The 15,908-nt window shown below is 42.4% G+C and overlaps 1 protein-coding gene and 1 long non-coding RNA gene across 3 annotated transcripts in view; one reads left to right on the forward strand and one right to left on the reverse strand.

The window, feature by feature from the left end:
- The window catches only part of LOC147016880 (uncharacterized), a 24,238-nt gene extending 12,354 nt beyond the window's left edge, over window positions 1-11,884 (forward strand). The window contains exons 1-3 of one of the 2 annotated variants that reach the window (XR_015049231.1): window positions 5,949-6,159; window positions 11,430-11,595; window positions 11,681-11,884. This is a non-coding gene — a long non-coding RNA (uncharacterized LOC147016880). Of the gene's footprint in view, window positions 1-5,948; window positions 6,160-11,429; window positions 11,596-11,680 lie in introns of those variants that run through there. The other variant, XR_015049232.1, reaches the window with a different exon arrangement.
- The window catches only part of LOC147016879 (atrial natriuretic peptide receptor 1-like), a 93,368-nt gene that overhangs the window by 18,562 nt on the left and 58,898 nt on the right, over window positions 1-15,908 (reverse strand). Inside the window, exon 10 of the mRNA XM_085846013.1 lies at window positions 5,402-5,495. Within this exon, the coding sequence (XP_085702139.1) occupies window positions 5,402-5,495 (94 nt within the window). The remainder of the gene's footprint in view (window positions 1-5,401; window positions 5,496-15,908) is intronic.

Consider the following 15,908-nt stretch of genomic DNA (forward strand, 5'->3'; position numbering starts at 1 on the left):
GACGCATCCAGAGCCAAGCTGTCCAGAGACAAGCACTGCTCGGACACATCTGCAGACAAGCTCTCATCCAGACACTTCTGGAGATAAATTCCCATTCAGACATAAACACTGCCTGGATGCATCTGGAGACAAACAACACCCGGACATGTCCATAGAGAAACTCTGCGCGGACGCGTCTGGAAACAATCACCGCTCTGATGCGTCTGGGGGCAAGCACCGCCCAGACACGTCCATAGACTAATACCGCCCCCAACGCATCTGGAGACAAACACTCCCCCCCCCGCCGATGTGTCTGGAGACAATTACCGCCCCAACGCGTCTGGAGACAAACACCACCCAGACACATCCATAGACTAATACCGCCTCAACGCATCTGGAGACAAACACCACCCTGACACGTCTGGAGAAAACACCACCCTGACACATCCGGAGACAAACACCACCTCAACGGATCTGGAGACAAACTCCCATCCATAAATGTCCGGAGACAAACACTGTCCAGCCAACAGAGAGCAAAAGAGAGATAGAAAGAGAGATAGAGAGATAGAAAGAGAGATAGAAAGAGAGATAGAAAGAGAGATAGAAAGAGAGACAGAAAGAAAGAGAGATAGATAGAAAGAAAGAGAGATAGATAGAGAGATAGATAGAGAGATAGATAGAGAGATAGATAGAGAGATAGATAGAGAGATAGATAGAGAGATAGATAGAGAGATAGATAGAGAGATAGATAGAGAGATAGATAGAGAGATAGATAGAGAGATAGATAGAGAGGGATAGATAGAGAGATAGATAGAGAGATAGATAGAGAGATAGATAGAGAGATAGATAGAGAGATAGATAGAGAGATAGATAGAGAGATAGATAGATAGAGAGATAGAGAGATAGATAGAGAGATAGATAGAGAGATAGATAGAGAGATAGATAGAGAGATAGATAGAGAGATAGATAGAGAGATAGATAGAGAGATAGATAGAGAGATAGATAGAGAGATAGATAGAGAGATAGATAGAGAGATAGATAGAGAGATAGATAGAGAGATAGATAGAGAGATAGATAGAGAGATAGATAGAGAGATAGATAGAGAGATAGATAGAGAGATAGAGAGATAGAGAGATAGAGAGATAGAGATAGAGAGATAGAGATATAGAGATAGAGAGATAGAGATAGAGAGATAGAGATAGAGAGATAGAGAGATAGAGATAGAGAGATAGAGATATAGATAGAGAGATAGAGAGATAGAGAGATAGAGAGATAGAGAGAGAGAGAGAGAGAGAGAGAGAGAGAGAGAGAGAGAGAGAGAGAGAGAGAGAGAGAGAGAGAGAGAGAGAGAGAGAGAGATGGTAGGGGAGTTCGTTGGGAATCAGTAGATTGGAGTCAGTGTGATTACCAACTCCAGTACTACGGCATACAACCCAAAGACCTTGAGTGCCTTTCACCGAAAAACAACGTTGCATTAACATAGATGTTTCAGATATATGTTCACAAACATTATTGTTTATAAACAGCTGCGTGTGACGGGTGGAAAATCTTTTTGGCTTGGTCATTTGGAAAACACGTTAATATGGCAAACGGCTCAGAAATCTGGTGTTATTTCATAACCACTCGCTCAGAATGATGGAGCATGAACCACTCGCTCAGAATGACAGAGCATGAACCACTCGCTGAGAATGACGGAGCATGAACCACTCGCTGAGAATGATGGAGCACGAACCACTCGCTCAGAACGATGGAGCATGAACCACTCGCCGAGAATCGGAGCATGAACCACTCGCCGAGAATGACGGAGCATGAACCACTCGCTCAGAATGATGGAGCATGAACCACTCGCGGAGAATGATGGAGCATGAACCACTCGCTGAGAATGACGGAGCATGAACCACTCGCTTAGAATGACGGAGCATGAACCACTCGCTCAGAATGATGGAGCATGAACCACTCGCCGAGAATGACGGAGCATGAACCACTCGCTGAGAATGACGGAGCATGAACCACTCGCTCAGAATGACGGAGCATGAACCACTCGCTGAGAATGACGGAGCACGAACCACTCACTCAGAATGATGGAGCATGAACCACTCTCTCAGAATGACGGAGCATGAACCACTCGCTCAGAATGACGGAGCATGAACCACTCGCTCAGAATGACGGAGCATGAACCACTCTCTCAGAATGACGGAGCATAAACTGCTCGCTCAGAATGACGCAGCACAAACTACTCGCTCAGAATGACGGAGCACGAACTGCTCGCTCAGAATGACGGAGCATGAACCACTTGCTCAGAATGATGGAGCACAAACCAGTCGCTCAGAATGTTGGAGCATGAACCACTCACTGAGAATGACGGAGCATGAACCACTTGCTGAGAATGACGGAGCATGAACCACTCGCTGAGAATGATGGAGCATGAACCACTCGCTCAGAATGACGGAGCATGAACCACTCGCTGAGAATGACGGAGCACGAACCACTCACTCAGAATGATGGAGCATGAACCACTCTCTCAGAATGACGGAGCATGAACCACTCGCTCAGAATGATGGAGCATGAACCACTCGCTCAGAATGACGGAGCATGAACCACTCTCTCAGAATGACGGAGCATAAACTGCTCGCTCAGAATGACGCAGCACAAACTACTCGCTCAGAATGACGGAGCACGAACTGCTCGCTCAGAATGACGGAGCATGAACCACTTGCTCAGAATGATGGAGCACAAACCAGTCGCTCAGAATGTTGGAGCATGAACCACTCACTGAGAATGACGGAGCATGAACCACTTGCTGAGAATGACGGAGCATGAACCACTCGCTGAGAATGATGGAGCATGAACCACTCGCTCAGAATGACGGAGCATGAACCACTCGCTTAGAATGATGGAGCACAAACCAGTCGCTCAGAATGTTGGAGCATGAACCACTCGCTGAGAATGACGGAGCACAAACCACTCGCTCAGAATGATGGAGCACAAACCACTCCCTGAGAATGACGGAGCATGAACCACTCGCTGAGAATGATGGAGCACGAACCACTCGCTCAGAATGACGGAGCATTAACCACTCGCTGAGAATGACGGAGCATGAACCACTCGCTCAGAATGATGGAGCATGAACCACTCGCTCAGAATGACGGGGCACATCATCCTTTTGCAGTGGCAGTCCTTTTGCAGAGAGAGGGAGAGTGAGAGTGTGAGATTTGTCAGGATTGAAAGAAATATTCCAAGTCTTTGACCAGATTGTGATTTTGTCAAGGTCTGAAGAGAGGGAAGAGGCGACTGCATACCCAGCTGTCGGGTGAGGGATGTCCCGGCAGAGCGTGGAGTCATTGGCAAAGGAATAAATAGGTCAGGGAGATTGTTGATGAAGATTAGGCATAGAACTGGACTCAGAACACTGCCTTGGGCCATTCCAGCCTTGATAGGGAGAGGAGATGAAAGTATTCCTCTGAAAGCCGCACGTTGGCTGCGACAGTTGAGGAAGTCAGTGAGCCACGTGTTCAGTTGGCCTTGGATGCCATAGGCAGAGAGTTTGGATAACAAGGCAGGATTGCTGGATTATATCGAAAGCACGATACGTCCAGAGAGACAGCCCTGATTTAATGTCTGACATTGAGGGCCTCTATCTATTGCTGTGTGAGTGGAAGCAGCATGTCCAAGGTGAAGTGACCTGGTCTGAATCCAAATTGGTGACCTGAGATGAGGTTGTTCGAGAAAATGAAGGATTTTAAAATCAAGCAATGATGATGGATTCCATGACTTTGCTGATGATTGGAAGCAAGCCGATAGGTCTATAGTTAAGGGATCCGTTTTTTTGCACTTTGTTTACGTCATGTGGTGATCTGATGTTGTTTGGTTTTTGCCACTGTGATGATTTATTGCTCCCCAATTTACTTTAACCCAATAACAAATGCTAAGGATTTTTTCTGATATTCAAGGCCTATCGAGGTCGTTTCGGTAGTGCAGGCTAAAGCAGGAACAAATAGAAAATAAAAATGACAAAAACTAAACAAAAGAGGAAGTCAGAGGAGGGACGCAAAAGCAACACATACTCAAGATAGCTCCAAATTGACGTGAGAGTTAGAGTGTGCATTCATATTATGTACACTCTCATATTTTGTACAGATCTCAAGGCTCAGAAAAGAGCTACACAGAGAATACAGCTGAAGAGACTGACAGAGGGGAGGTGAGGGACAGGTATATATAAATGCACAGGTACACCATAGTAAGTCACTGGAGAGTCAGACAGGAAAAGGGGTTCGTGGTCAGCAAGTGTCAAAAAAGATCTAACGAGTTTGCTTTCACAAGCATAAAACATTCAACCACAATGGTGATTCATTTTGGTTTTGCAACTGCAACATCCATAAGTGAAAGCGCAAATACATTGTTATTGAATGCACCACCCCACCCCCAAATGCACACAACAGCAAAACCTGGATGAGTCAAAAATTAATCTCAACCTCCTTGGGAATTTGAATCAAGTGGAAAGCACTATACCTCTTGCAACATAGGGGCAATACCCCTGAATGCTCACCGAGTAGCGGCTGGATAAGATAACGAGGGAACCACTGGTCGGCATGGATAATCCTCAAAATATGTAATGGAGAAGAAACTAAATACCTATGGAATTTTTAAAATGCCGTGAACAAACTTTGGAACATCATGGGTGATGAAGGTTGTGGTCAATTTTCATCAGAATTGTGTGTGTAGTTTCAGAGAAGAAAGGAAATACATATTTTGGGGGGCAACTCCCATAGACCCCCTAAGGGCCTGATTTTTTTTTTTAAGTCATGAACAAAATTTGGTACATACAGAGTGATGAACGTTGTGGTAAAGTTTCATCGAAATTGTATGCGTAGTTTCAGAGAAGAAGTTGCAAGTATTTGTGGACGGATGGACGGATGGATGGACGGACGAGGCGCCATCATCCCATAAGCTCCCAGGAACTACTTTCCAGGTTAGCTAATAATAAGTAGTTTAAAATATTTGGTCTTTCTACTCCAAAGTCCAATGGGATGCGAGCCAAGCCCAGAGATTCTTAGCACCCTCCAGTCTCATCTTATCCTGACCGCTCCCATAATCAGCAATTCGAAAGATGTTGGGACTGCGGACATTTTTCACGTCATGTTGAGGGTTACTGGCCACTGCTTTAGCTCTTGGAGTCATTGAAACATGCAAACTACAGCACCACGATAAGGTGGAGTTCCATTGCTCTGGCAAAACCCATACGCAGATATACTGTGTTAATTTGACTATTGGCTGTCAATGTCCCTGTAATTCATGGAAAAGTACAATTATATCACTTAATGTGTTCGATCTGCATGTGACGTAAGCATACAAGCTGCTCCATGAGCATGAGGTTAATGTAAGATGAAATAAATAAATAAAAATCAATGAAAATGCTTCTTACTGTACAGAAGCTGGTCTGTTTTCTGTTTCTCAAAAACCAAATCTTGGGTTCTTTCTGCAACTACAGCTTCAAGGTGTTTGCTGTATTTCTCCATCTATATGAACACAAATTATGATGACAAGTCATCAGGATATCAACACGTGCATAAGTTATGTTAGCAATCTCCTGGGAATCCGATTTGCCCCATTTGGTGCGGTGTCAGCAGCATGCATCATGTTGCATGCCGTCCCTCTGTGGGGATATAAAGTCAGCTGTTCAGTCATTCCAGGCACTCTTGTAATGACATAGGGTGAGTTGTATCGCTTGAATAACAATTGCATTACTCTGAAGGTGATTGTGAGTTATTAACGTCAATGAAAATGAGAACAGCCATAATGATTTAAACCTTTGTTACCTCCACCACCGAAGGTGAAGGAGGTTATGTTTTCACCCCTTTCTGGATGTTTGGTACTTACGAAATCTAAAGATTTCGTAAGTATATTGATGACTTCCGTCATCTGTTTGTGTGTTTGTTTTTGTGTGTGTGTGTGTTTGTAGGCATGATAACTCGAGAACGGAAGAAGATACCAATGTCAAATTACACCACGTGATTCAGGAGGGTGATGGCTCGTGCTGATTAGATTTTGGTCAAAAATCGGTCAAAGGTCAAGGTCACAGTGAGGTCAAACATTCGATTTTTGATGGTTTGGTACAGAATCATCGTAGAAACTTCTGGTTTGCGTCGCTACCTTCTCCAGAGACAGCTTTTATTAGACAAGGTCAGAGGTCAAGTTGACAATTTCGTTTGTACCAGTCTATGACTGCTTGTTTGTTTGATTGTGTGCAGGATATCTCAAAAAGTTCTGGACGGGTCCAGATGAAATTTTGTGCACAGGTTCGGTGTTTAACAAGGAAGAATTGGTTCAATTTTGATGAAGATCCGGATCCGGATGTGATAATGTTTTGAGTGATTCTTCACCATTGAGAGATAGGGCTAAACTGATAAAGAGCACGATATCTCAAAAAGTTGTGGACGGATTCGGATGAACCTTGGTAGACGGGTTGGGTGTGTAACAAGGACGAATTGATTCGATTTTTGGAGAGATCCCAATCCGGATCTGGATACGAGAATTATTTAATTTTTGAAGTGATTCTTCACCATTGAGAGATCGGTCCAAAAACGATATACTACTGTATAGCATGATATTTCAAAAATGTATTGGGTCTGATATCTTCTTGTGGATCAAGCATTGTGTGGCACAGTTATGCGCTCGACTGAGTGCCCTGTATCGTTTTGAGCTATTAGAGGGAAATCTGCCCCATTGTTGTGCTTGGGAACAATATCCAGAGGTTAGACGATCTGGCATCACAAGCTGGTGAGTTTGTTACCCTGTCCTGCATACTATTACTTCTTTAACAGCCCCAATTATTCCCAACTTCTTGCAATCCCCCAAGCCCCCTATCCCCAAACACCCCACCAGTTTTGTACACGGATATTAAAAAAAAATTGAAAATTTTATTCCGATCTTCATTTGTTTGTTTTTTTTTCTTCCAGTAAATAGAAATAATTGGCAAGTGTAACTGTCAAAGTGTAAGCTGAAGTGAGCAGGGGAGGATTCATCTTCGTTGAAGTTGAAGTTGAAGTTGAAAATACATAAGCTTTTCAGGGATAAATACCTGAGGTATTTATTGTTCCCTGGGGTATAAATTTCCCTGGTCTCTGTATATGCTCTGACTGAAGTGAGTGATCTCACCTTGAAAGACGAATTATATGCCACGCTCGAGTCTGTGGTTGATGAGTGCTGCAGACGATATACTCTTCTAGTCCTGGGGGATTTCAATGGGTCTATTGGAACTGATAGGGATGGTTATGAGACATGTGTTGGTCCCCATGGGTCTGGAACTGTGAACCAGAATAGCACAAAGTTCCTTGACCATGCAAGAAGTCATGGACTTAGGGTGGCTGGTTGATGATTTCACCACCCACAAGCTCATTGCTGGACTTGGTATTTCAATGCTGGCAGTGTGGCAAAGGAGATTGACCATATGCTCGTTGATGGTCGCTGGAGGATGATCTAGAACTGCCAAGTCCATCGGAGTGCTCAGTTCATCAATACCGACCACAGACTTGTTGTCGCAACACTGAAGTTGCAGTTTAAATCCAGCAGAATGGTACCATCCCAGCCGAGGCTGGATGTTGGCAAGCTCAAGGATGAGAGGATAGCCGAGGAGTTTTCAAACAGGCTGAGTGGAGATTTGGGGGGTCTGGGTACTTTGCGGGATCCTGAAGAGTTGTGGAGTGCCTTGAAGACTACCGTCCTTGATGTTGCTGGAAGATGTCTTGGAACTCACCTTAGGGTGAAGAATAATTGTGTCTCTCAAGGGACACTGGATACCATTGACCAGAGTCGCAGGGCCAGGCTGAATGCCAGAGCTGAGATGTTCAGGGAGCTGAGGCATAAAACTGTACGTGCACTAAGGGTGGACAAGGAGGCCTATGTGCGACTAATCTGTGAGGGGGTAGAGCATCACCTGTGGTCAAGTGATTGTCATCCTGCTTACATGGGAATTCACATTCCTCCAAGCTCGTCCTTCAGTGTGTTGCAGTGAGAGCAGAGGGTGGTAGGCTCTTGACAGAGGAGTCAGAAGTGAAGGCCCACTGGGCCGGTTTTTTTGAGCGGTTTTACCAGGCTGATCCACCAGCTGTCGAGTTGGATGTCAGGGGTGTTACATTCCCAATTGCTGACCCTCCAATCAACTGTGGTCCACCTTCGTTTTGTGGAAACACGGGCTGCGGTGAACCATTTGAAATGGGTAAAGCTCCTGGGATCTGTGGCATCCTTGCTGAACTTCTCAAGGCTGGTGGAAATACTGTACTCGTGTTGTTGCATGTAGTTCTGTGCTCTACCTGGAACACAAGCATCATCACAACTGACTGGAAGAGGGGCCTTTTGTCCCTCTCTGGAAAGGGAAGGGTGATCGCCAAGACTGCATCAACTACCGAGGGGTGAGGCTGCTCTCAGTGCCGGGCAAGGTCTTTGTTCAGATAATTCTTGTTAGGGTTCACCACCATCTGCTTGAGCACCAGCATCCAGAGTAGTCAGGCTTTACACCAAAGAGGTGAACGATTGACCGGATCCTTGCTCTTCATGTCCTCACTGAATGCAGTCGAGAGTTTCGGCAGGGGCTGCTTGCAGCCTATGTTGATCTCTGTAAAGCATTTGATTCAGTGAATCGGGATGCCCTCTGGAGGATTCTTGGTTTTCGTGGGGTGCCACCAAAACTGATCAATCTGATGACTGAACTATACTCTGATACTGAGAGTGCTGTGAGATGTGGTGATACCATCTCTGACTTATTTCTAGATGTTACTGAAGTTTGTTAGGGGTGTGTACTGGCCTCCACACTTTTCAGCACTTGTATGGACTGGATTCTGGGGAGGATGTCAGAGAGATCAAGCTGCAGTGAGTAGTAGGACTTTGGGGCTTCTGGTGCACCTCAAAAATTTACATGTAAGTGAATGGGGGGAAAGGGAAAAAAACGTATTGACCGACACCAAAATTCTCCCATTTCCCTTGTTTTACCTACTTTCGCCCCCAGTTTCAAGACTTTTCTTTTCCAAAGTCCCTCAAGATCTTCCTCTGCTTTTTCAGGTGTTCTGAGGAAATTACAAAAATTTACATTGCTCCAACAAATATTTTTTCATGATTATTCTTGAAAATCGTTTGTTGCTTTCATTGAGAATGTCTTTTGAAGAGCCTTTTCCACAACAAGATGATTTTGTCATTTTAACAAGAGGAGAGGTAAGCTATATTTAAACCAAATCATTATTTGTTGTTTTATACAGAACCAAATCACTACAAGATTATTTTTTTTTTCTGACAGGCTCTCTCCAATGACAAAGTTGATGACTGATGTTGAAAACCAAGCCATTGAATATTGTTGCGAATTCGCGCCCGCCGGCGTGCGATCGGCCGCTAGACTCGAATGGCGGCCGCCTCGCCCACCGGAACGGATAATTCAGTCGTGACCCTCTCGGACCAACGCCGGGAGCTAGTCACGGGTGGGGGTTTAACCTCACCACGATCATGCCAATTGCCCACCTGCGCAGGATAGGGTTGCTCGCCAAATTCGATCTACCTAAGTACCTGCGCGGATGGTCGACAGGGCGATCGTACCTCGCTGCAGTCCAACTCCGGACACGAACCGCTTAAGCGGTCCGTTCTGTGCTATCGGGATAACCGAGCGGTGTTATCGTCGGCCTCGATGGTTCCGATTAATTATCAGGCGTATTAAGCCCACTATGAACCCTTTAAGAGAAGCAGGATGGAGGGTCAATAAAGAAAAGACAAAGCGAAACGGGAAAACAGTTCACACAATGCACATTTATTAAGTGACACACGGAGAGCACACATATACACCAAACAGTCAAAATGCACATATATCAGTTAAAACAAAAGAAACAATGACACAGAGTTACTACCGAATACGCGCACACACGGCAACACTCATACAGTTCTACTTTACAGACGGCGCCAACGCACATTTACTCAAAAGCAAAGGAAAGAAGCCACCCTCATAGACAAGGGGGCAGACGGGCCTGTATGCCAATATGCGCGTGTGACCTGAAGGAGCGGCCAGGTCCGTGAGACCGGGTGGGTCCTACCCGCGTCCTCGTGACGCATTGGCGGACGAGCCGCAGATGTGGCCGTGTGGCTGTGCCCCGACTCCGTGCTCCTTGGCGGGTTTCATTGGCACGACGTTTGGAGTGGGGTGGGAACGGGGCCCCCTTTGTTGCACTATCTCAGCGCGGGGGGAAAAGGGAGGATTGTTGATGCCTTTGGGGAGGGAGAATGGCTGGCTGGCTTGGGTCCCGCGACGAGTGATCTCACACCGTGACCTCGTCGCCGACCGCCGTCCTTCTCGCCTCGGAGCCGAGCTCCTTGGCCTCTTCCCACAACTCTCCTCAGCCAACTGCAAAACCCAACTCGATGCCTTCGCCACCCGACTCCACTCTCTGCCACACTCTGCCGCTGCCACACTCTGCCGCTGCCACACTCTGCCGCTGCCACACTCTCCTCTCCAACCAAAAACTGACTGCCACGATTCGCCTTGCGCTCGCCGTTTTTATAGGCCGGCAGAAGAAAACAATATGCAAATTTCCGGATCAGGATGACCTCGGGGGCGGAGCCACGCTCGCCAATTGGATGGAGGAAAAGTGGGCGTGAACCTCTCCTGATCCTAGAATTTGCATATATGGATTTCACACAGACGCGCCTGGAGGCGGGGCCAAGCCGCTCCGCGCTTGCTAATTTGACGGATCAGAAGTGGGCGTGTAGCGTTCCTGATCCGAATTCTCCCTCGGAAAGGCCGCTATTTGCACTCGCGGATCGGTGCCTATCTTGAACGAGCCCAAGACAGCCCGGCGCTCAGTGTTCACAGGTAGTGCTGGAATGTCTGTAGAAGGAGAGAGGTGAGTGTGGTGGAGGGTTTATCGGTGGTGGTTTGATGGTTATGGTGGTTGAGACGTGGTTTGTTCAAAAAAGAGATAGAACAGAAAAACGGCTATCTCAAAGCGTCGGAGCCAGAATGAATCACATAAATTCCCTCTAGACAACGGATTTGGGGCTAACTACACATGTACTTACAGAGATATCTCACCTGCGGGCCCTTTATGGTGGTCTGCGAATTTCCACAGTCGTAACAATATCATGAAGAATGGCAGAGTATGAATGAAACCCTTACAGAACTTCAATCAGTTCAAAGGAAATTACAGTGATATTATGAAGTGTTTCGAAGATCTCTCCCATCCTTTAAGTTTTCCCCGAGCTGAGAAGATAACAGAACAAAAGATTGACTTGGAAGAGAAGTTATGTGAGGGGTAATATATATATATATATATATATATATATATATATATATATATATATATATATATATATATATATATATATATATATATATATATATACTTGTTCACAAACTTTTATAAGCATGAGAGACAACTTGGTGTTAATTTTTCCCTGCTTGTTTTTTTTTTAATTTCCAGCATTAAAAACGAACCAAACAACATGATGGTTGGTTATGAAACCACTGAATGTCACAACCTTGAATGCGACTATTTTGAAGTTCCATGGAGTGCTGACCCGTTCCCAACCTGTTCCAGTTTAAACCTCCGTCTGGATGAACTTGACACAAAACTCAATCTTCTGGAGGTAAATGCTTTATTTATTAATTTCATTAATATTATTATATAATCATCTTTATATACCCTAATGGTTATTCCTTTGTTTTAAACAGAATATGGTGTCCGAGTTTCAAAATCACAAGCCATCCGAAGCAGACTGCTGGGAAAGAATGTTCAGTTTCACATTTGAATATTTACCCCCACCCAAAGAAAAATGTTTAATGTTTTCAATGTTGTTTAATTACATTTGCTTCGTTTACAATTATTTAATTCTTTATTACAAAAAAAGGACAAAGGAGGGGTAAAAAAAGAAAGGGGGGAGGAGGGTAGGGGTGGGTAAGGTGCGCTCCCCCCCAATGACCCACCACCCCCGTCATCCCATCCCTCTCCTCTCCATGTGTGTGTAGCAAAGGGTGGGGGTAGAATGAGGGGGTGGTGGGTTAAGGGTGGGTGTGCACAAGGGGAGGGGATGATGGGGTCTATGGTTGTGGCTTGCATGGGTGTGGCTAGCATGGGTGGAGACAAAGAAGGGGGGAAGGAGTTAATTTTTTAATTAAATAAACCCGTTGAATGTGGGGAACTAATAAACTAATCATTGTATGATGGATGTGGATGTAGTGTATGGATGTGGATATGATGGATGTGGATGTGGTGTGTGGGTGTGTTTCATGACGGCATGTTTTGTGTGGGTGGAGTCACAAAAGAGGTGGAGTCAATTTTTAATTTTTAATTTATCATTTTTGTCTTTTGTAATTCTTGTGAATAAAATGAACCCAAGACTTCTTCTCCCTTTAAATCATATAAGTTGTGAGTCGAAGGAACGGTATCTATTACATCAACAATTTTTAAATTTCATTTGTCTATCGTTTAGTACAACCTTTGTCAAAATGAGATTTCCACCTGTATATTCTTATTATATTCCCAACTTTGAACTTAGGCTTTTTAGATTAATCTCTTTTTCATATTCCAATTTTGTGAATGTTTCTGATGGCTTGGATTTTGTTGAGGTATGAATCGTATCGTTGTACTTATCTACAATGTCCTGAATTAAAGATAACCATTGTTGAGAACTGAGTTGAGTGAATTTTTTTATATAGTCTCTCTTTTAAAGTGCAATTAAAACGCTCAATAACAACCGCTTTTCCTTCATTAAAGGTGCTGTATAATGTAAAACCGTTATCTTTCAGCAAAATTCATAAATGTTTTGTTGTAGAACTCTGTACCCTCATCAGTCCACAATTTTTTAGGTTTTCTCTTGCTTATAGTAAATATCTGTTGGATGGCTGACATAAGAGTATTACCTGTTTAGTTTTTCAAAGGAACAACCCACGCATATCTACTCCTCAAATCAATAACGGTTAAAGCATACTTGTACCCCTTATCATTATTGAGTTCACTCAAGGCAGCAGACCAGATATAATTAACTTCTTTGGAATAAATCTTCCTTCTATTAAACTTTGTGATTATTGGTTATTAACCTCCGCCATCTTCGAAGATGGATGGAGGTTACTGTTTTCACCCCTTTCTGTTTGTTTGTTTGTTTGTGAACGGTATTACGAAAAAACTCCTCGACGGATTTCGACAAAACTTGGTGGGGAGGTTAGGTATGGTCCAAGGATCATGCCATTAAATTTTGGACTTTGTCCCCCCTCCCCCCCAAAAAAAGTTACAGAATTTTTTTTTTTTGCATTTCTTCATGTTTTAAGTGATTTCCAACCACCCCAAAAAAATTGTTACCACCCCCCAGAATTTTTTTTTTTGCATTTCTACATGTTTTAAATGATTTCCAAACCCCCCAAGAAAAATTATTACCCCCCCCCAAAAAAAAATTGTTGGAGAAAATGTTTTTTTTTGCATTTCTACATGTTTTAAGTGATTTCCAACCCCCCCAAAAAAAATAAATTGTTAGAGAAGAAAAATTTTTACAACTTTTTTTTCAACAAAATTTTGATTTCTTTTTTTGCATTTCTACATGTTTTAAGTGATTTACAACCCCCCCCACCCCCATCCCCAAAAAAAAATGTCGAAAAGAACTATAACTCTGTCAGCACTGTTGACATCATATTTAATGAATAAGATATAAGGTTCACTTGAGTGACCCAGCAGTATTGGCGGCGGAGGTTTTGCACTCTCCCGAGTGCTCCCCCTTTAGTTAACCTCCGCCATCGAAGATCGGAGGTTATTGTTTTCACCCCTTTCTGTTTGTTTGTTTGTTTGTTTGTGAACAGTATTACGGAAAAACTCCTCGACGGATTTCGACGAACTTGGTGGAGGGATTAGGTATGGTTCAAGGATCATGCCATTAGATTTTGGACTTGGTCCAAAATCCAATATGGCCACTATGGCGGCCATTTTGAAAAAAATTAGAATTTTTTTTTTTTGCATTTCTACATGTTTTAAGTGATTTCCAACCCCCCCCCCAAAAAAAAAATTGTTGGAGAAAAAACATTTTTTTGCAACTTTTTTTTCAACAAAGTTTCGATTTTTTTTTTTTTTTGCATTTCTACATGTTATAAGTGATTTCCAATAAAAAAACATGCCAAAATTATAATTGCGGCTGATTTTGGAACTTCAGGTGGATATAACCATGTAAAATCAATTTCTGTCTCAAGGAATCTAGTTATGACGAATGAATTGAGTATGTAAAAGTTAAAAGTAAAAGGGAAAGTTGCAAACTATAACTCTGTGAGCACTGTTGAGGTCAAATTGAATGAATAGGATATCAGGTTCACTTGAGTGACCTAGCAGTATTGGCGGCGGAGGTTTTGCACTCTACCGAGTGCTCCCCCTCTCGTTGGTTTATGTAATTCATCAGCTAATTGCTCTTCAATCTTAATGACATCATTAGAGCCTATAAGTTTTTTTGAATTTCCCAGCCCAAGTCTCAATTTAGCACTAATTATCTTCTTCAAAATAAACCCATCAACTTTTTCTCTCACCGTTGGATTTTGTATCAAAGACAAATTATACAACATTTCTCGATCTGCTTCGTGTTTTTCTTCCAACATCGTGCTATTTCCACAATCAATATCACGCTTCATACACACTTTATCAACTCTGTTTTTAGGTTTAGACCAAGTTTTAGGATTGTTGGCTTCATCTCATCTTTTATCCAAGTTTGTGCCTGGATCACAGAAAGAATATCCTAGTAGATGTAATTTCCTTGGTATTCCAGTTGTTGTAAATTTACTTCCTGATAAAAACATTTGTATATCTCCCCCACTTTTATGCTTAGGGTTGACACTTTTTAGAGATGAATTGACACTTTTTAGAGCCACACACTAAACATATTCCCTTTTGATAAACTCTATTATTTTTACTTTTAACATGAGATATTTTTAGTATTAGTTTTCTTTTTACTTTTGAGACAATAACACATTTATTTATGAGAGATATTAACACGTTTACATGATGAAAATACTTCTTTTGATTTCCATCAACGTTTGTAATACAGCCCTTAATAACATAAGCACTTTAAGAATAACTTTCAGATTTTCATCTCTCATTTATTTTGGATTAAAATCAACTGTGAGAGTTATATTTATATATTTTCCCTTCCTTATAGCAACCACCTTATTAAAATACTGTCATTTATAGCAACCACCTTATTAAAATACTTAGTCATTTATGTATCAGAAATATATGATAGATTAATATGATGACAGGTAATACCTCCCCATCTTTCTATGGTTAAATCAGTTTGTATTCCCTTACTTACTATATAAATTCCTCTTCTTTGTGTTTTCATTCTATAAACTGCAGCAAACCATGATTGATGTTAGCCTTATTAAATTCTTTTTTTTGTTGTTTGCTAATCATGCTTCCACAAATCTCATTATCAACACCAAGTGGATAATAGTCTTCCTTGCAAGACTGATTTAATTCCCTCAGGTCTTCTAGGTTTATTTTAAGTGACCAATTATGCCCAAAATCATTGATATCATATCCCCAATGTTCTATTCTCAAACAAACGATATGCCCTTCTGTTCAAAATTTTATTTTAATTGGAACTATTAATTCTGCATGACCCGGAGATAAAAATCAACATTTCTGAATCTTTGGAAGAAACAGCCGTTTTATTTAAGGACATATATTGTGATAAATCACTTATTCTCACCAAGGGCGTGGATAATTTATAAATTAATGAGCATTTTTCACATTATTATTTTTTGTTGTATGATATTTCTGTCATTCAGCCTGTTGAAATAACAGGCAGCACCAAAAAGCCTTTGTGTAAGAATTTGATAAATCAATGTCCAGTTCTTGAAATACACCAAAGGAAGAACCATCTTTTCCAACATCAGTCATTTATATTAGATTAAAAATAGCATTATAAATTTT

This window comes from Eptatretus burgeri, chromosome 11, assembly GCF_056783735.1.
Source record: "Eptatretus burgeri isolate ZD-2024b chromosome 11, Ebu_testis_v1, whole genome shotgun sequence".
Taxonomy (NCBI): domain Eukaryota; kingdom Metazoa; phylum Chordata; class Myxini; order Myxiniformes; family Myxinidae; genus Eptatretus; species Eptatretus burgeri.